This window comes from Vicugna pacos, chromosome 21 (assembly GCF_048564905.1).
Source record: "Vicugna pacos chromosome 21, VicPac4, whole genome shotgun sequence".
In the NCBI taxonomy this organism is placed as follows: Eukaryota; Metazoa; Chordata; class Mammalia; order Artiodactyla; family Camelidae; genus Vicugna; species Vicugna pacos.
In genome coordinates this window covers 28,075,562-28,096,544 of record NC_133007.1, presented here as the reverse complement: position 1 = coordinate 28,096,544, position 20,983 = coordinate 28,075,562, and the positions used below count along the sequence as shown (strand labels likewise).

Genomic DNA, 20,983 nt, shown 5'->3' with positions numbered 1-20,983 from the left:
CAACTTAAAATTATTTAAAGTATTTCGGGAGAAAGCTGTAACCAACCACTTGTGCTTGCCCATTGACTACCAACATATTTGAGGTAATAGTTCTAGATGGCAGTAAATCTGCTCTTCATTATCTCAGCCTTGGTGCCTAAGAAAATAAACGAATTAACTAAAGTATGTTATCTGCTTAGTTTATAACTCGCCTCATTAAATTTAAAAAAATTGGATTAATTGACAAATAGTTTATGAAATCCTACTATATGAAAGGCACTGAACCAGACAACTAAGTGGATGTAAACAAGAATGAGACAAGATTTTGACCCTCAAACTTAAAAACGGATGCCATAAATACCAATTTGGCAGTATGCTGTTAAGTCCCCTGAAGAACATGAACAGGATCTAGAGAAGTCCAGAAAAGGGGGAAGCACATTAATCTTCCCCGTAGGTGTTGAAAGGCCCACCATCAGCGACAAAAGCCTAAATCAAAGAATGGAGCAGTAACGTGTCCTTTTCGATTTTTTTTTTAAGGTCTTCTCGCTGACCTAAAGAACATGTTCATGTCCTAAAGTTCATGGCGAATGGTGGTGATGGTTATCAACTGGTAAATAAAGTGCCTAAATGAATTTGCAATCTCCTACTCCGTGCTCTTCCAGGCCCCCACAGGGAAATCACTTCCTTGTTTGTTTCACTGCCCGCGCTGACAGCTTGGTTCTGGGGTCCGCACATTCACACTGCAACTAGACGTAGGTCCTTCGGGTACCAGAGCTCAGTTCACACGCAAAGCCAGGAACGTCGCAAATATCTTCACCCGAGGTGGAGACTGGAAAACAAGTTTTCTCATCAACCCTAAGGCTTGCCCCCAAGAAGCAAGCAAAACGGTGCAGGACCTCTGCTGAACCCGATTTCTCCTCAGCAGTCCTCCGGCTTCTTGGCGCCAAAACAAACCTTCGGGTCCGTCCCCTACCGGGACTACACGACACGTAAGACACGTAATCGATGATCCTCCGCCTCGCTAAATAGTCCTGCCTAAAACGTCTGGGAGATACACTATTTCACCTCAGAGGGCCTTCGAAGGGTAGAGATGAGGCTGAGAGGTGTATAACCCTTTTGTTCTAATGGGAATGTGGGTTTTCTAATCATTTTCTCTTCATAGATTCCTCCGCCAGAAATTATATTCGCTGTCTTCGCTTCCGGGTCCGCCATTTTGTTGCCTCCATTTCTCCACGAGGGGGGGTTAAAGGCCCCCAAAATATGCATATATGAAAAGGCCAAAAAGTAACCGTCAGTGACAGGGAGTCTTAACTAGAGAAGGAAAGAGGACCAAACTGGCGGGCTCGGTGAAAGCGCAGTCGGCCGCGTCCCGGACGAGGAGGTGAGGGGGAAGAAGAGACGCGTGGACTCTGGGGGGCATCAGGGCTGGAAGGGAGACTGCGGTGAGAAGTTGCACCTCTTCCCCAGCCCAGCCCCGGACTTCTGGGTGCAGATGGAGCGGCGCCCCTTCATCCGAGCCGGGGCAGCTGGGGGAAGGGGACGAAGAGGAAGGGGATGCTGCCGGGAGGAAGGGGAGGGGACTGGAAGGAGGTGAAGAAGGGGGTGGGTGTAAGACCTGGGGCTCGGGAGCTGGACCGCGGGAAGCCGAGGCCGCAGAGGTGACCACGAGGGGGCAGCGCGGAGCCCGGGCCGGTGGCCGCCCGCTAGGCTGAGATCTGGGCTCCCCGCCCTAAATTGACTTCGTCTAGAAAGACCGAACGTCGCTGTGAGGGACTGGAGGATTTGTGATAGAGCAGAAAGCGAGGACCCTAATTCTCTGACCCCAGCAATAGCCTAAAGATTATTAGTGAGCTCAGTAATCTGAGCAAGAGCCGTTAGGGCCCCGCCTCCAGTTCTTGCACTGTTGTTTGTACAGCTGGCGGCCCAGTGGGGACGTGTGCAATAGAAAAAGAAATAAAAAGGTCGTCAGATCATGGATTCTTCGATTCCGTTTCTCCTTTCCGTTAGCTTTCTCCAATTGTCACAGATTTCCTTGAGACAGCACACACCATCCCATTCCTCCCCCCTTTCCCAGAGGGACTTTCCCCTCTCATCTCTCTTTTTAAAACGTGTTTGGAAAAGAACATTCTATGACTGACCTTCAACAATTTAACATTTTTGGCCATCTGGGACCATATTTTCATCGTACCATTTGACCCACCCGTAGTACAATAGAGATGTTCTTAAGCATCTGTGTTCATTCACGCTTTGGTAACAATGATTGAACAGCTCCACCCAAATTCTTACATCAACAAAGGAAATTACTCTCTGATAGAGTACTTTGTTGTTAAGAGCTCAAGCATTTCATCAATTATTAAAACACACTTACTGAAAATTCTTGTATGTTGGTATGGGAGGGGAAATGGGTGCTCCTGTTATTCATCTCCAAAATCCTAGGAGGCAAGTTAGATCAGATTTTGTTTCTGAACTTTGTATATAGGAAAAGTGGAGGTACATCCAGTAAGAGAGAATGTTTTCCTTTTGTTTTTAGTAATCAAGGAGATAAGAAGGGCCTAGACTGTCTCATTCTTAAGCTACATTTCTTATCTGGTAGGTACTGCCAGTACGGGATGTGGATAGTATGTGGGAGAATGGCACATCGTCTCCCTAAAATGCTGTTGTTTTAAAAATACATTTTACTTTAGATAGATGCTTCAGGTTAAATTGAAAGAAAAGAGTAACTGAGAATAGGGAGAGAAAAGAACCTTGAGGAACACATTCTAAGAGACTTTTTAAATGTCAGGTGATTAATATAACAGATTATTTACATTCTAATCCCAAAGTTTAGCTACAGTATCTTTGTATAGTAAAAACTAAGCCTCTTGATGGCCTGTATAAACAATGGAGATGAAACATTTGAGTCCGTTGCCATTTAGAGGTACTGATACACATACTCACAAATATGGTTAAAGAAAAGTGGTAAAATTAACATAAATATGAAGGCAGACTACAGTGAAAAAAATTGATGGCTCAAAAATATTTTGCAGGAGTTCAGGTGCTGAAGACACCAGTTGCAATGGGATAAAATCAATCTAAAGGATCTTGTTTTCCAGAAGTTGTCAGCTTCCCGCGAATGTGAAGCAAACCAGGTTTTTCCTTAAGCAGATACCTCAGCCTGCCACTGAGTATCTTTTGTGGTAGAGAATAGAGCTGAAAGTTAGGTTAATTTACTCCTGCTTCGTGCCAGCCATTTATGAACATCCCTGTGTAGGGCATTCTTTCTCTTTGTGATCAGTTATCGTAGAGGTGTTTAAGCCTTCATGATAACCTTTTGTATATAGTATAATCTGAGAAAATGTGAAGGAGTCATTTCTGCTAATGAGTCACCTAAAATTTTGTTCTTGTTATTAATAAGATAACTAAATTGAAAGGAAGTTTTGATATTTTAAGAGAATGATAACCATGGAGAAATGCAAAGTAGCAGTTTTCTGTAAGAAGGTTATGCTTTCATTTTTTTACTCTAGCATTTTCTTAAGTTGTAAAAACTGACACTTAGAACAGGTTATAAACTTTCACACTATTAGAATTCATCCTCTGCTCCAATCAGAGGACCTGGACTAGAGCCTCAGGTATATATGCATTTTGAACAAACTCCCCTGGTGGTCTCTTGGATTCCCACGTTTGAACACAGTGTTCTATAATGTAGATTGGAATGTTAAATCACATAGTGGCTAAATGATTTGCCTAACCCAATGATTCTCAAGTTTTTTGGTTTCAGGACTGATTAATATTCTTAAAAATTATTGAGGACTCCAATGTGTTATATCTATTGATATTTACTGTTTTAGAAATTAATTTTCAAATGTTAATTAGAATATAATAATGAATCCATTACATGTTAACATAAATAGCACAATTTTATGAAAAATAGATATCTTCCAAGTTAAAGAAATAGAAAAAAGAAAAAAAGAATAACAACAACAACAAAAAAACCCACAAGCAAGAAAAAAATAGAAGAATGAGATTGTTTTATATTTTTGCAAATCTCTTCAATTTCTGGCTTAATAATTTTCACATCTATTTCTGCATTCAATCTGTTGCAATATGTACTTGGAGAAAGGACTAGTTTTTAAATAGCTTGTTCAGGTAATTGTGAATATTCTTTGATGTTACACAGAAACTGGACAAGTGGCAATTTCTTAAAAGTGAGTTGCAGTGAAGAATCTGAAACCATGTCCGTGAATTTTTATATTCCATTACTTTAAAACCCATTGATCTGCTTTCATTTTGAATCAGTCTTTTTACCTGTGCATGATTTTGTAACATGCGTTGGTTATTTGAAAAATATTGGTTCATCCAAAAAAAGAAAAATATTGATTCAGCAAATAATGCAGATCATCCAAATATTGATGCATTTTATTATACAGTATAAAAAATCGCATTCATTAGTATCACCACTAATTTTATCAGAAAAGTTGTAATAAGCTGTTAACTCTTGGTGGTGAATAATAGGTTCCCCAAAATTACTGTTTTTTGCTTCAAAGCTGAAATTAAAATTGATAATTGGCAGTAAATACTGCTGTTTGTCTTCTTGAAGTCGCAGACTCTCTTTGTTCATTTTGAAAAAATGTCTGCCGTGTACCTGAGTCTCACTCTCCTTGGTTTGTCTATTCATTCTTTCGTGTAACATACTATTTCTACCCATGGTTGTTTCAGAGGGATAAAGTGCTGTTTTATTTTTTCCTGAAGCTAGAAAGGTGGTAATGTGTTTCACATATTTCCAAAGTATTTCTCTGGAGATTGAAAGCGAGGGATCCGTGGTTTGGGGCCTGAAGCTTTCCCCAGTATCTGTGTTAGACGCGGTGGGAAAGAAGTGCCTTCCCTGGGAGTCGGCTTGGGAAGTGTGTTACATGTGTTCACGTACAAGAGGTCTTTGAAAACACTTTACAGGCAACTTTCCTTATGTTTGAATTATAGCTTCCTGAAAAATTGTGTTCCTATGCATAAAGATGTCTTTGGTGGACTTGGGGAAGAGGTTGCTAGAAGCAGCAAGAAAAGGCCAAGATGATGAAGTGAGAACACTGATGGCAAATGGCGCCCCGTTCACCACAGACTGGGTAAGCTCTCTGAACGGCTCCCAGCGTGTGCTGTCCCCAGACTTTTTCTTAAAGGCTAAGCAGACTGTGTTGCTTTTCCTTCATTCTGTTTTTGCCTCAGTCTCCCTACAAGAGTTTCATGTTCTTTGACTCATCCAAATATGTGGTTTTCTTTTTCTTTTAGTTTTCCAAATTGAAAGAGTCTCCTGTGGATATATAGGTGGTAATTGTAAGGTATTATATCCTTGTGGTCTTCGATAATGTTGTTTCAGAGTATTTTCTAAAGGTTTACTTCTCCCTGGAGTGTAATTGGGTTGTAGGCTTCTGTAATTAGCTAGAAACTAAACAAAATCAGTATACTAAAAGTGCATTTCTCAGCTAGTAAACCCCTTATTTCCTTTCCTCTGCAACGTCCTGGTTAATAAGGAGTAGTTTCGCCGTTTTGCTTCCTTTCCCACTGTTAAAAAACATTACAGAGGAAGGTGTAATTTCATGACTTCAGCCAGCCAGCTTGGAGAGCAGAGCCACAAGATCCAGGTCTCAGTTATAACATGGGCTTGCTTAGTATTCATAGACTTTGTAAGTGTTGCCCAATTTTAACAATTCGATGAGCAGTGTCCTCTGTTCTGGGGTGCTTAATTCATAACTTCAGAGGCCAGCAGTTCTTAGCACTTCACAGAAAGGAAGAAAGGAAACCCATGAGATTAGCATTTCTAGAAATAGACCTGAAAAGAGCAGTGTGAATTAAATCCAGTCAGGCAGAGACTGAATATATGAAAAGCAAAGAATAAACGAAATAGGCTTAAAATAAAGAGCATAACACAAAGAAAGGAACAGATCTCTGGCCAAAATGGATGCTGATAGATAACTCTTAGAAGATTTACTTTGAGATGATACAGACTTGCTTATTGCTATTGACACACCATTGCTATTTTTATTGTTACTTTTTGGGGTACTTCGTCGGTCAGTCTTTTTGCTTTACTTCACTGTGGTAACAGACTTCTATTTCAACCAATTAAATTTGCATCCCAAGTTTCACATGCAACTTTCTAGACTCTGCCCTTTTCCTAAGAATTATTTTGAACCTGCCTATCCTTTCTCTTACCCCTGACTCAGAATGCTCTTTTCTATCCATTTGTTTTACCTTCTTCTAAGTCCTATTTAAAAGCATGTCCTTTAGGGAATTTTACCTGGTAAGTCCACCTGACTTAAATCCATTATACTTAGCACTTATTTAATTGGTGGTATATTTATTTGCCCATTAGTATATTGATTTTAATTTAAGCCATTTCTTCAGCCTATTTGCCCAACCAGATTCTCTCTCCAAGAAAGGAGAGAGCTTCACCTCTTGTTCATTTCTGCCCCTCCAGTAATGATTTAGGACCCTGCACATAGTTGATATTCAATGAGTATTATTTTCCCACAGCTTGGAACATCACCCCTCCACCTTGCAGCCCAGTATGGTCATTATTCCACAGCAGAGGTGCTCCTTCGAGCAGGCGTTAGCAGGGATGCCCGGACCAAAGTGGACAGGACCCCTTTGCACATGGCTGCAGCTGACGGACATGCACACATCGTGGAACTGCTCGTTAGGGTAAAGCAAGAATAGTGGTGGCGGGTCTGTATTATAAAAAAGACATACATCTCCCTGTTTCCTTACTTAAACAGGTGGTAGGAAACTAGGCTGGGAAAGATTAACCCTAGAACGGTTATAGCATTGAGTTGCATCTCTTTCGCGTGTCATCATGGCTGTGAGGATTTTGTTTTCTAATCTGTTAAAGGCTAAACAGACTATATTCATTTTTCTTAATTTTTCTTCTGCAGCTGTTCTCTGCTTTTATGCCTGTTTTTTCAGGCACTCAGCTTTCTGTTAATAAATGCAACAAAAATCTGTTCTTTTCCCCTTCCTCTCCCATCTGTTGTAATTTCCCAGTGATGTCCTTAAAGGACCCACTCACTTAAGGCATTATGTCTGTCAGAATTCAAGAGAATCTGAGAAATGTTTTTCCCTTTGATATTTTTTAAACATGATCTAAATTTGAATATGAGTAATCTCTCTAGAAATCCTCTATATTTGGTGATGGGATGTTGTACCTGTGCTACTGTAACCAGTGTCTATTTGAAAAAAATTACTTTTCTGTGACAGAATGGTGCAGATGTGAATGCCAAGGACATGCTGAAGATGACAGCTTTGCATTGGGCCACAGAGCACCACCACCGAGAAGTTGTAGAGCTGCTCATCAAATACGGAGCTGACGTCCATGCCTTCAGCAAGTTCGATAAGTCTGCCTTTGACATAGCCCTGGAGAAAAACAATGCTGAGATTCTGGTCATCCTTCAGGTCTTGTTATTTGTATACCACTAGAGTATACTTCAGATGAAGTTAAGGATTTTTTGTAGGAGCTGAATCAAAACGAAATCTTCCCTATCTTATCAAAGTAATATTTCCAGTATGTCTCAGTCTTGTGACTCACTGAGATTAGTATCTTTTTAAAAAATTCTGTAAAACCCTGAATTATTCATGGTGATTGAAGAACAATGTTGTGGTCAGGACAAAAATAAGATTATTTGGCTTTAGAATGTTTTTTTCCTCCATGAAAATTTCCCTTTGTAATTAAACTTGACTTGGGACAGTATTAAAAGCCTCTTTATGTTTTATAAATATGCATCAACTGATGTGAGATAGTACATAACTACAAAGCATATTGAGTCATAAGGAAGCCATCTCAGAATTAAAAATCAGCTGTGATAATTTCATCCATGGATTTCTTAAGCCAGCACTTGTATATCAAGAAATAACAGGATGAGGGATACAAAGGTTAATTGCCCTTGGAGTGTTTACACCATGATGAAAGTAAAGACAAGATATAAAGTATTACACTACTGTGGTGATAACAGGTACCTAGTAAGTGTTACAGGACTGCAGAGAGCGAGTATTGATGATACTTAAGGTAAGGATTAAAGTGTATGTAGAATCTGAACTGAGTTGTGCAGGAGAAGTAAGCAGAGACGTGAGAAAATGATATCATAGGCTAGAAAAAGCAAATCAAAGACACAGAGGTGTGAAAGGACATGGAATGTTCAGGAACGAGTAAGTAATTCTGTGACTAAAGATCGGGCAAGGGAAGCAGAGTTTGGGAGTGGCAGGAGTGAAGGCTGAGCGTTAGGCTGGGTTCTGAGCATAGGGGAGTTACATGGCTTGCAAAGAGTGTGGACGATTTTGTGGGCAAGGGGGATCCAATAGAAGCTTTTAAATAGAGGATTGATGTGATTAGATTTTTTTTAATGATTGTTTGGGGTCTGGTATGCAGACTTGAGAGAAGACAGTTCATGAAAGTCACTATGTGTTTCTTCAGCATTAGGCCAGACAAGAGCCAATGAGGACTTGAATTAAGGAAGTGATAATAGACTGTAGAAGGGGCAGATTCAGTAAGGAATTTAACAGTAACCAGAGAATGGATGATCTGTTTCAATTGAAGCTCTTAGTCAAGGGGATAATTATCTGTAAAAAATAGCCATTTCTGCTGCATTTTCAGTGGTTGGTTGGTTGGTTGGTTGGTTGATTTACTTTCTGGCAGTTCCCTACACACTGGTTATCCTCTTCAACTTTCAATTCCTTGTTTAGGGTCCTTGCCTAATTTGACTTCTTTTTAGTAGTGATCGTGTTTGTAGAAAACTGCTTATGAAAGTAAAAAAATAAAGTAAAGATAAGCATCTTTACACCAAAATTGTGCAAATATCCCTGGAAGCAGAAGTGCAGCATATGGAACTAGACATTAAAATCTGGCACACATTTATTTGCTTGTTATATATTCTCTTAGGAATTTCTTCAGTGGCAGAATAGGATAAGTAGCTGGACAAAACTCTGGAGAATATTATTCTCTGTAGATTATCTGCAGGGATCTCCAGCTAGCGCACTGTCTTGTAGATAATTGATCATAGGATATTAGTGCTGGCAATTATTTTTTAGGTCACCCCTTTCATTTTTCAAATTAAAAGACAAGATTCAAAGAGGTTAAGTAAGTTGTCTAGAAGTTTTTGCAAGTAATATGCCTTTTTTTTTCCTAAAGTAGAAATAAGTTTGGGAAAGCAACCTAACATCTTTGTTGCTCCGGTCTTAAAAAAAAAACAGTAGTCTTAATGAGAACTCTGAGGTCCCTGGGACATTGTATGCCGGAACTAGTTCTGCTTGATAGAGCATTGTGGGGGATTAGTTGTTCAGTAACTGTATAACTAAGGCTAATAAGTGTTCTGATTTTGAGATACTCTGCACTGTTTTGTAGGAAGCAATGCAGAATCAGGTGAATGCTAATCCCGAGAGAGCCAACCCTGTGACTGTGGCCACCCCATTCATCTTCACATCAGGAGAGGTTGTCAACCTGGCAAGCCTTGTTTCTTCAGCCAACACCAAAACAACCTCAGGTAATATTCTGATAATGGGGCATTTATTTTAATCTTAAAATGAACAGAATCTCAGGTTTTCCTATGACATGAATAGATACTGTCTCTGATATCCACTCCTTTATTAAAATATTCCCAAAATAGAAAATTTATAATAGATTTTAAAGCTAATGCACTTACTCTTTCTGGGGAAAGGGAAGATCATACATTGGGGTTATACGTAAGTGCTTACTGTGTTAAAAGTAATATTATTCTACAGCTTAATCTGTTGAAGGGTTATATCTGACCCCAAAATGAAAATATAAGGGTGCTTCAGTATGGTCGTGCTAAGGAAAATAGTTAAATATTTGCAGCCTAAAGCAGTAAAACATAAAGCAGAATAAGCTTACGTGGTTGTTGGAGCGCTGATCCAGGTACCTGTGGTTGTTTGACTACAATATGAGAGGCTTGACTTGTTCTGAGAGCGTGTGTAACAATAAAATAGCAAAGAGCAGCACTTGGTATTGAGCTTTTGAGACTTGTATGTTTTTAACAAAAATATTTATCTAAAAAGGAGCAAATTGAGTTTATTTTCAACATCTCTTTACAGATACTTGCTTTACAGTGAGGGAACTTGTGTCCTCATTTAAATAAAATTTCCAATTGACTCTTGGTTTCTTTTTCTGTTCCTGACTTTCGTTTAAAAATAAGCAACTGTATTCATAGTTAAGTTTGTAGAATATCAAAGGAAGATCTTAAATGAGGTATCATTATTGAGAGGCAATGTGATAAAATACACACTTGTACACGCGTGGAATTTTGCATTCAGAACTGCTTTCAAATACTGATGTGTTAATTGACTAGACGTTTGACCTTGGGAAAACTACTTACGTCTTCTAGCCTTCTTTCCTTATATGTAAAATTGGGACATAATAAGACATATATCATGAGGTTGTTATGAGACTGAGATTTTGTATTTCAGTGCCCATTTTATAGGAGGGCTTCAATAATCAGTGTTAAGTGAAAATACAACTTCTCAGTGAAGGTTGACTCCATCATGCCCACAAGGGGGCAGTAGTGACCTTCATTTAATAGGCTACCAATTATTTAAAATCACTGTACTTTAGTTTTTAGCTGATTTTTTAAAATTAGCTTACATATACGTGCACATATAATTAGAGCAGTCACAGTCATTTGGATTTGTTGTGGTTCAGGTGACACTGATTAGAAAAGTACTTTTACAATCCAAAAGTTTTTAGAAGCCAATAAAATTACATGTTCACGAACATGTGAAAAGAGCTAGTTAAGTCTTTAACTGTTGAAATTCTCCAGACTTTGATCTAGAATGATAAGCAAAGTTGAAGACATTCAGGGTAGAGATTCTTAGCTTTGATTCCCATGGACCTATATATCACGTTTGTCATGCTGCTTTTGGCAAACCTCTTCATCTTTCTCTCTTGTGTGTGTTGACAACTACAGATTGAAACTGCTGAACCCTCACGTGATTAGAGCCGATCTCTCCAATGGCGTCTCACTCATGAAGTGTTTCTACCAGCCTTTTTCCTTTAGGGGACTGGCCTACCTGATGCTTAATCAGTGCAGATAAAAGAAAGGAGAAAAATTATAAGACAAATTCAGGCTGTGTTATTCAACTGAGGTAAAGGATTTTCTTTTCCTGAATGGTGGGGCAGCCTCTTGTTTCCCATCATCCAGTAATATTTTTAAGAATTAACTGAAAGTATCCTAGGATTATCATTTTGGTGGATATTTTTGATATCAGAAACCAGATTACAAAGTTTGCTTTTAATTTTCCATTTTTGATTAAAAATATCAATCATCATCAGTGAAACTGCAGTGATTGGGAACACAGACTAATTTAAACATTAATCAGGGTAAAACAAAGTTGTGAAGATCAGTTTCCTATTTCTGTAGAATCATAAGATGCACTCCAAAGTCAAATATAAATTGCTCTGTATAGGTTCATAAAGACTGTATTGGAATCTAATGAATTAGGTTCTAATCTGGGCTCCGGTGTTTACTTGCTGCATGACCTTGGGCAAAGTAGTTAATTTTTCTGGATCTAGTTTTCACTAACTTGCAGAGATTACCTAGCAGACCCTAGCACACTCCCCTAAATCCTGGTCTGAAGAGTTTATTTACGTAAGCCACATTCTGAGTAGGTAATGGGTTGCCACTAATAATGCCATTCCTTTCCAAAAATAACAGCATCCATGCACATATCACTTTATTTGATGTGGGATCTTATATAAAGGATAACGAAACAGTTAACATTATTTAACAACAAAGTACTTTATTTTCCTAGACTTCCCTGGGTAAGTCTAAAGAGGTAATTTGCATCATCTTTTTTCAGTTTCAGCTATGTATGTCAAAATACTAAACCTAATTTTTTGTAAGTGTTCTTTCTTCATTTTGCTATTGAGGGGATGCTGGGTAAGTCATTATGTTTGAATCAAAGGGAGAGCACCCTTACGCTGGAATCATCATATGCTAAAAGGTGTAACATGCCTTTCTTATGGAGCAGTTCTAGCTAGGTGTTGTCCTTTAGCTTGGTGGCCTAACTGATGTTTGTCCCACTTGAACTTTAATCGTAACAGCCGTGTGTGTGTGTGTGTGTGTGTGTTTTAACTGTGGTAAATAATAACAGCCTTGTTTTTTTTGCTAGTGACTTATTGTCACTCTACGAGAGAGATATCTAGAAATTGCTTGTTCCTTGTCTATTTCATTTGTGAATTCTTATGTCAGCATTTGGCTGAGTGATGAGAAAAGCATGAACTAAACAGGAAAATTAGGGTATAAGCTATCACTGACTCTTGCTCTTACGAAGTCATTAGATAGACACAGACTCCTTTCTAGAGGTCAAGCACTGTGTTCCACTCAGACCATTTGGCTCTCTGAGTATTTTATGAAAGAATTAGAATAAAATAGGGATATCATTACTGTCTCCACTCTCATCTCCATTCCCATAGTCATCATCTAAAAGCTGTGATTAAGATAGTTTGCAATGATGAAAAATCCACATTTTGGGGGAAAAATCTTCTGAAATTTAAATTTAAATCAGTTAGGTTAGCTAATTATATCAGCAAAGGATCCCTTGCTCTGTGGAAGGATTTATTATAAGGAGTGTTAAATACTTAAGTTCATTAAGTGTTTTTAAATATTTTACAGAGAATTGACTTTTTGATGGAAGAAAGACTGGAAAGAATCTTTAAGCATAGGTAGTGGGAAAAGTTGAAAATTAAGAATACATTTAAAAAGAAAAGTGTATCAGTCACATTTCAGTCAGGAGGCAGAACTACATGGTGACTTGTGTAATTTTATCATACATATATAACTTCTAAATATATAATTTATTAACTTATAAACTTAATTTATAAAGAATTGTTAGTAACAGTGGACTAACAACTAGGAGGTGAGGAGAACTCTAAAGAATACGGGAATAGCCAGTATGGGGAGCTACTTCTATATGACAGAACTTAATCTCGTGCCAGGTGACAAGAAATAATTATGGGGTCCAGCTTTAGTACTGCAAGGCAAAGCAAAGAAGGGCAGATTTGGAGCCAAGGACAGTAAATTCACAACTGGCACAATAAGTATCTCTGAAATTATAGTGAAAGACTTAGAGAAATGCAATTCATTTTATAAGTTTGATTTACACAGAACTGTTGAGTAATACTTTCTGTTCATAAAGTTAGGTGTGCCTGTTGCCAGATCTAATGCACTTCCCTGTTGGAACTTAGCTGCAAGAATATCACAATACAAGATTAAAAGGTTTTGAACGAAGTTTTTTTTTTTAAAGCACATCATGACCTAACTAAAGTAGATAATTATTATTTTTTTAGGATTAATTGTACTACCCTTTGACAGTCAGTATGTGAAACTTAAGGTTTTTAATGTCCTTGCACTAGAGGTCAGTCCTGGTCTTCTCACCTCTCTAGCTGACGCACAGAGGTAGCCTGGCTGAGTAAAGCCCGGGAGGAACCTGTGCCCGTGCCGCTGCTTGGCTCTTGGCTCGGCGTGATGTGCTTTGTGCGCTTCCTGCCTGCTGCCGGGGAGAGCTCTGCACCGCCAGCCTAGGGAGTGGGCGGCACTCTTGGTCTGCTCAGCACTGGCAGTGCTGAGAGAACAGTCAAGTGAGGGGAATGTAGTGGCCCTATACCAAGCATATTACCTTAAACCCTTTTAAAGGGAGAACTTAGAAGAGTTTTAGCACCATGATAATTGGTTTATATTAGTTTATGTTAGCGAGCAAGATTAAGGACATCAGAGTGAAAAGCTGCAGTTTTGATTTAGTAAGCCATTCTTAGTTCATCTCCATTTATTCTCTCCTCCAGACCTCATTTGCCTTTTTTACCAAAATAGGTGCTCCCCATGCCTCCTCAGCAGCACACTTCTCAAATTCTACCGCCTCAGTGCTGGCCACCCTTGCAGCTCTAGCTGATGCATCAGCCCCCCTCTCCAGCTCACACAGAGCCGCAGGTAGGTGAGGGATATCTGCTGGGTGAATCACTATTTCTTCGTTTGCTTTTAAATCTCCAGCAGATTTAATTTGCATGAAATGTTAAAGAATTATGGTTAGAGACAGCTAGGAAAAAGGGATGTAGAATCATTGAGCTTCCGAAAGAGAAAAAAAAAACCCAAGTGATGTAATCAGCCAGCTGAACAATGTCAGAGAATGACTGTTATCCCTTTGTATTTTTACAGCTTCAAGTTTGTTTCCCTTGACTCCAGTTGCATCAGATTGAAATATTTAGTCTTATATTAGCAGAGGTTTGGAAATGCTCTGTGTTATGTTTTGACTGATGCTATCATAGAATGATTGAAAGTAGAGGCCTAGATGTCTTGTGTTAAAGCATCGAAACACGGGGGGCTGCTGTCACTCTCGTTTGGTTATATCCTGTGTAGCTCAGGTTGGCTTGCTTTTATTTTCACTGGACATGTTATTTTGGCATTTCCAGTGGCTTTCCACAGATATATTCTGTATAGTGCCCTTTAGATTTTAAATCAGAAAGGTTTCAGGTCACTTAGCCAGAGCTAGTGGCTCATAGGGAAAAGGCTTAAGGCTGCTGCTGCTTTTTTTTTTTTTTTTTGGCTTGAGGCTTCTTATAGGTAGGAGCAGATAGTCATAGGTAGGGCTAAACAGTCATCTAGGAATCTTTCTGGAACCCTCTGGCAGTCTGCTCCATCAGAAATGAAAGCAGATTGTTGATTTCTTCCTGGATTGATATCTGAGCAGTGAGAATATTCCTCCAATCCTGTTTTTCCGACTGGAGGTAGTCGTAAAGATCTCTGCTCAGATGTGTGTGGCAGGGGGAAAAGCAACGTATTAAACTTCTGCTTGTTACTCTTTTGATTTGCTCGTTGACGTTGGGTAAATCTCTTAACTTCTCCAGGTCTCAGTCTCCTCGTCTCTGGCGTGGTGGTTGGACTAGATTACCTATCAGGGTCCTTTCAGCTGTAAATCTGACTGTTCTTTGTTTCTGAGAGGTGTGAGTACTCTTTTTCCATTAAACTGCCTGAATGTGCCGCATATGGATAGTCCCTACCTCACCTGTTGCCAGTTTCTACTAGGGACTCTAGATACAGAAATCCCAAAGTGCCAGGGGCTGGTTCCCCTGGTAGCTGTTGGAGATATTGACTAACTAGACTGAAAATCTGTCTTCGATATAGTGCGCGCACAGCTCTCAGAAAGGCGCCTGCGCACAGTGAGCAGTCAGCCTTAGCTGCTGCTCCTGTTCCTGTTGATCTGTCAGATGGGAGAAGCCAGCTACTGTTGTTGGCCATCAAACTTCAGTGCTTTGACTTCTTGACATATTATTTTATTAATTCACTCTTAAGTGTCTTTATTTCTTGTAGAAATAGATCTACTGTAATTTATAATTATTTTTCTAGGCTCCACAGATTTATTTGGACTTTGAAGATACTTCCTGAAAAAGGAGTTCCAAGATCAACTATGTTGGGGAAATTCAGCATATCTTTTTCCCTATTAGAGAATCACAATGTTCATTAGCTTATTGGGGTCTCTGATACTTCCTACAAAACAAACAAACACAAAAATTTAAGCATATTTAAACCAGTGTTTTGAAGACGTATTTGTACATAGAATCCATCTTTAGTGAAAGCTAATATGTCAATGAAGAAGTTTTAGTAAATACTGTTCTGATGCATTCCCTGTTTTCTTTTTCCCTCTGACTTAGCATTGTTTACAAGAGCTTTTGTGAACAATTAAAGCTACATTTTTTTTTCAAGTTTTCCTAGCCCTGGTATCAATTTCAAGGAGGCTGAAATGACTATACTCCTGTTTCTAAAGTGAAATTTTATATTTACTTTTGTCTTCTCTAGCTAATTCTGAGGAAATCATGGAGGGAAATTCTGTTGACTCATCAATCCAGCAAGTGGTGGGGAGTGGAGGCCAGAGGGTCATCACCATAGTGACCGATGGAGTCCCTCTGGGTAATATCCAAACTGCAATCCCTACTGGAAACATTGGTCAGCCATTTATTGTAACTATGCAAGATGGACAGCAAGGTGAGTTACCCTATTTAGACACTTGTTTATTAAAAGATATTTTAGACATCCAACACACCTCTAAAAATGAGGCATTAGGGCAAGTAATAGGAATGGGAGAATGCCAGATGCCAGATGCCAGATGTGGCAAAGAAGCTCTGAAAAAGAAACAGAAACCAAGCTGGCAAAGGCTGATTCCCCTAATGTATATAAAATCTGTGAGTAACACCAATAACACTAGTAGAAAAAAGAGCAAATAATGTGAACCAATAGTTCACAGAAAAGAAAATACTGATGGCTTTTAAAAATAGGAAAATATATTCAACTTATTTCATTCATAGCAAGAGAAATACAAATAATAAATACTACACTGAGATACCATGAAAACACTGTGTTGTCAAAGGTATGGGGAAACAGGCACTCTTATAAATCACTGGTGAGAATGTAAATTAATGCAGTCTCTGAAGAGCAAATTGTCAAGATATATCAGTATTAAAGATGCACATACCTTTTGGCTGGAAAGTTATTTTTCTATGAATTTATGTTCGCACACAGAAATGATATACATACTAAATTATTCATTACGGTATTATTTGTAATCATCAAAGATTTAAAAGAACTAAGTATTAGTCATTAAGGAACTGGATAAATAAACTATGGTACACCCTTGTAACAGAATACCATGCAGCTATTAAAAATAAGAAAGTTTCCTATACACCATTATGGTCTGACCTCCATATTAGGTGACAAGAGCAAGATTGAAGAGGTGTGTAGAATATGCTACATTTATATTTTTAAAAAGGAGGAAATATGTGTATATTTGCTAATCTATTCATAGACTGTCTCTAGACGCACATTCAGAAATAACATTGATACAATTTTTCCCTTCTGGCAGGGCACCTGGGTTGCTGGGGATGGATGAGAAGCTTTTCAATGTATTTGCTTTTATAACTTTAATTTTTGAACCATGTGAATGTATTACTTACTCAGAAAATACATAAGTAAATTTTTTTTGAAAACAAAGAAACTAATCATTACAAATTTATTCCTCAAAAATACTGGAGGTTGAAAGAGGAGGGTTGGTATAGTTACCTTTTTTTTTTAATTAAAAAAGTTTTTTTTTATTGAGGTATAGTCAGTTTACAATGTTGTGTCAAATTCTGGTGTACAGCACAATTCTTCAGTCATACATAAATATACATATATTCATTTTTCTTTTTCACCATTAGCTACTATAAGATATTGAATATATTTCCCTGTACTATACAGTATAAACTTGTTTATCTTTTTATATATACCAATCAGTATCTGCAAGGTATAGTTGCCTTTTGTGTTACCAAAATTTTGACTTGGCCTAAATAATTATGGGGATTTCATAATTTTCAAATTATTTGAATTGATGGATCTTTGGCAGTATGGGAAGGAAGAATAGGAATTAAATCTAAGCTTTGATATCATAAGTTCTTATTAGTTTTATTTGGAAATAGACTACTGATGTTTTTGTGAACATGATTATCATTTAAAGTTTTGGGGGGCTCATTGGTTAAGTGAGAGACTGCTTATAACGGAGTTAAGTACACAGGAATGGAGTTGTTTTAAGGAAAAAAATAAAATGTGAGGCTTTGCCTAGATAAACTGGACTACTTCTTACAAATGTGTTTAATCCAGCCCAAAGAAGGAAAGCTGAGATTTTGCGAATTATCTGTAAGAAATTTTTAATCCCAGACAGAACTTCCATTTCCACTTAGCACATATCTAAACTGCTTCCCACTGGCATCAACAGACGAGTACTCAAGGAATACAAGCTAATTTTTAAATCAACCAAACTAGATTAACTAGGTAAATCTTCTGCTTTAAACAAAAAATCAAAATGCATCCTAAACCCTAAATATAATTTTAACTTTAAATTTGAGATGATCACAGATTTATTCTTGTACAATTGTAAGAAATAATACAGAGATCCCATGTGCCCATCACCCAGTTTCCCCCAAGGTAACACTTTGCATAACTCTAGTATAGTTATCACAGACAGGAAATTGACCTTGATATAATCCACCAGCCTTATTGAGATTTTTTTCCAGTTTTATATGTGTTCATTTATGAGTCTGTGTTCTGTGCAGTTTAGTAACTTTGTAGATTTGTATGAGCGCTGTCAGTCAAGACACAAAACAGCTCCACCACAAGGGTCCCTTGTGCTGCTCTTGTGTGTCCTCAGCCACTTTCCTTCCCACCACATTCCAAACCACTGGCAACCACTGGCTCATCTGTTCTCTATCTCTATACTTTTGTCATTTCAAGAGTGTTATATAAATGGAATCATGCAGTATATAGTCTTTTGAGACTGGCTGTTTTCTCTCAGCATAATTCCCTTTAAGGACCATCCAAATTGATGTTTGTGTCAGTAATTCATTTCCTTTTATTGCTGAGCAGTATTCCATGGTATAGATATACCATAGTTTGTTTAATCATTTACCCACTGAAGGACATTGTTTCCAGGTTTTGGCTATATATGAATAAAGCTGTGTTGATCAATCATGTCCAGGTTTTATGGGAACATGAATGTTCAGTTTTCTGAGATAGCTATCCAGAAGTACAATTGCTGTGTCATATGGAAAATGTGGGTTTAGTTTTGTAAGAAACTGCCAAAGCATTTTCTACGTTCGCATTTTACATTCCTACCAGCGGTTTATGAATAATCCAGTTTCTCCACATCCTTGCCAGCTTTTGGTGTTACCACTTTTTTAAAATTTTAGCCGTTCTGATTGGTGGGTAGTGCATCATGTGTGTTGGGTGCATATGTGTGTTAACCCTTTCTCACTTATCTATGAGAATAAAAATAATTAAATTAGATACAGTTAATGGCAAACTGCTTTCATGAAAGGTTTCTCAAACTTCTTATTTAAGATATTAGGGCTACTTTAGACAAGTTATTCCTGCAGAGTTGTAAGCTAAGTGGTCACAGCTTCTGATCTACAGTCAGACATCTTTATATAAGAGCCTTAGACCTAGGTCTTAACTGCATGGCTTCCAAACTCACAAGTCTTCACCCTTCCTTTCTGAGCTCTTCTCAGTGCCTCTCTAACCCTTTCTGTTTCCGTAAAGCCATGCCTTACCTATTGATTCTAAAATCCAAAGAGATATGAACAGTAAGAGATCAGAAAATATATTTTAGTTTATTTTCTAATTCAAAGTAAGCAAAAATTCTTTGCTTTACTGTGTATTCATCACCTCCAATTGGTGTCCTTTGGCTTATAGTTCTAACTGTACCTGCTGGTCAGGTTGCAGAGGAGACTGTCATTGAAGAAGAGGCAGAAGAAACAGAGAAATTGCCACTGACCAAGAAACCAAGGATAGAAGAGATGACAAACAGCGTGGTGGAGGAAAGCAAGGTAATGTTTTTAGCAGTGATGGAGAGAAGAGAAGGCAAAGACTCAAAAGTCAGAACTGTCAAGGTCCGAACCCTTCTTTATCTGCGTAATCTGTGATCAGAAATTCTTACCTGTGGTGGTTGACTTTTACAGGAAGGCACTGAGAGAGAGCTACTTCAGCAGCAGCTCCAGGAGGCTAACCGAAGAGCCCAGGAATACCGACACCAGCTCCTAAAGAAAGAGCAGGAGGCAGAACAGTACCGCCTCCAGCTGGAGGCCATGGCCCGACAGCAGCCCAATGGAGTTGATGGCACCGTGGTTGAAGCGGTGGCTGAAGCAGGCGCTGTAGCAGTCACAGGGAGGGAGACAGCGGACAGAGAGGCACAAGTGACTGGGGCGGGAGGGCCCCCAGAGCCTCATACTGGAGTTTCCATGGAGACTGTTTCATCTTAATGTGCAAGGGCCACAACTTGTGCTGTGCCATCTTTTTCCTCTTTTTAAAAGAAAATACAAGGACAAACATTTCATAAAAATTAAGAACGTCCTAAAGAAGAAAACTATCGCAGGGTACAATGCTTAGGCTTAGGAAGGCTGTCTATGCAACTGGAAAATTCAAAGCCAAATTTAGGGAACATATCTTCTGAGCGACCAAAAGGAAAAGGACCAAGTTTCTCAGCTCACATCATTGCTTTAAGCATAGAGCTGAAAGAATGCTGGCCGTTGTGGATTGATTGTTTTTTAAATAACTGACTTTCTATCAAAAGATTTTAAAATAATATTCCTAATACGGACACACTCAGAGCCTTTAATAGTTGTACCATCAAGTGACCTGAAAATTTGCCTTAGATTTATGATGTGTACCTGTTAAAGAAGAAATCTAATTGAAAAAAAAAAAAGAAGAAAGAGAAAACTAATGGAGAGGAGGGATTAGAAGCAAGCTTTGGGGAAAAGAAAGAACTATATTCCACTTCCAAAGGAGAAAGCAGGCACTCCCCACTATTCTGGGTTAATTTCACTGAAAAGAAATTTGTGATTGTCTGACTGAATTTGCATCCATTGTGTGTCCGTAGCTCAGATGCCAGTTTAAAAGAAACAGACATAGAATTTTTAAAAACTGGAAAGGAAAGAAAACTTGATGTGGGAGAAGTGTATATAAATCCAAAATCCTGCAGGCTGTGCTTCTACAGTGCTGGAGAGTGGCCAGAACAAGGCTTGTGGGGTTAGGAAGCAATCTGGTCTCAAGATACCAACTTTGCTGGCTGGATTTTATAAAATCGCAATCAAGAGGGTAGTCTGTTGTTAGAACAGCTTGCTTCCAAACATTTGTTTATGTAATATCAGGCTTTAATACCAACTTTTTATTTTATAAACATCTGAGTTTTTTAAGTGTGCCTTTCTGTGGAGTTTACATGGTATCCTCTCATATGCAAAGAGAGGAGAGGTGAATGCTGAGGATGCTGTGTAGTTTTTTTCCATCTGACTTGGGATGAGTAAATTGCTCTGTTTCCTTGAGGTCAGGTCTTGTGCAGAGCTTTTGTGCCTTAAAGGTGCTCAGTGTGTTGGCAAAGGGAGTAACATCAGTGCCATAAAGCAAGGAACCAAAGATTCTGGCCAGACACTTCGTCACCTTACTCCCTTCTCTCCCACTACGCCAGC

At 38.6% G+C, this 20,983-nt stretch overlaps 1 protein-coding gene across 2 annotated transcripts; it reads left to right on the top strand.

Annotated features, from left to right (window-relative positions):
- Nucleotides 1-1,105: 1,105 nt before the first annotated feature.
- Nucleotides 1,106-20,029, top strand: GABPB2 (GA binding protein transcription factor subunit beta 2). Of its 2 annotated transcripts, XM_015250154.3 has the most exons (9): nucleotides 1,106-1,360; nucleotides 4,936-5,075; nucleotides 6,481-6,648; nucleotides 7,201-7,395; nucleotides 9,338-9,476; nucleotides 13,815-13,931; nucleotides 15,795-15,980; nucleotides 19,215-19,348; nucleotides 19,481-20,029. In XM_015250154.3, exons 2-9 carry the CDS (start codon nucleotides 4,968-4,970, stop codon nucleotides 19,778-19,780), a joined length of 1,347 nt encoding a protein of 448 aa, XP_015105640.1. In that variant the 5' UTR covers nucleotides 1,106-1,360; nucleotides 4,936-4,967; the 3' UTR covers nucleotides 19,781-20,029. The 2 variants fall into 2 exon arrangements, with proteins under 2 accessions (XP_015105640.1, XP_015105641.1); XM_015250155.3 differs by lacking the exon at nucleotides 13,815-13,931 and having other exon boundaries at nucleotides 1,155-1,360.
- The last annotated feature ends 954 nt before the right edge of the window (nucleotides 20,030-20,983 follow it).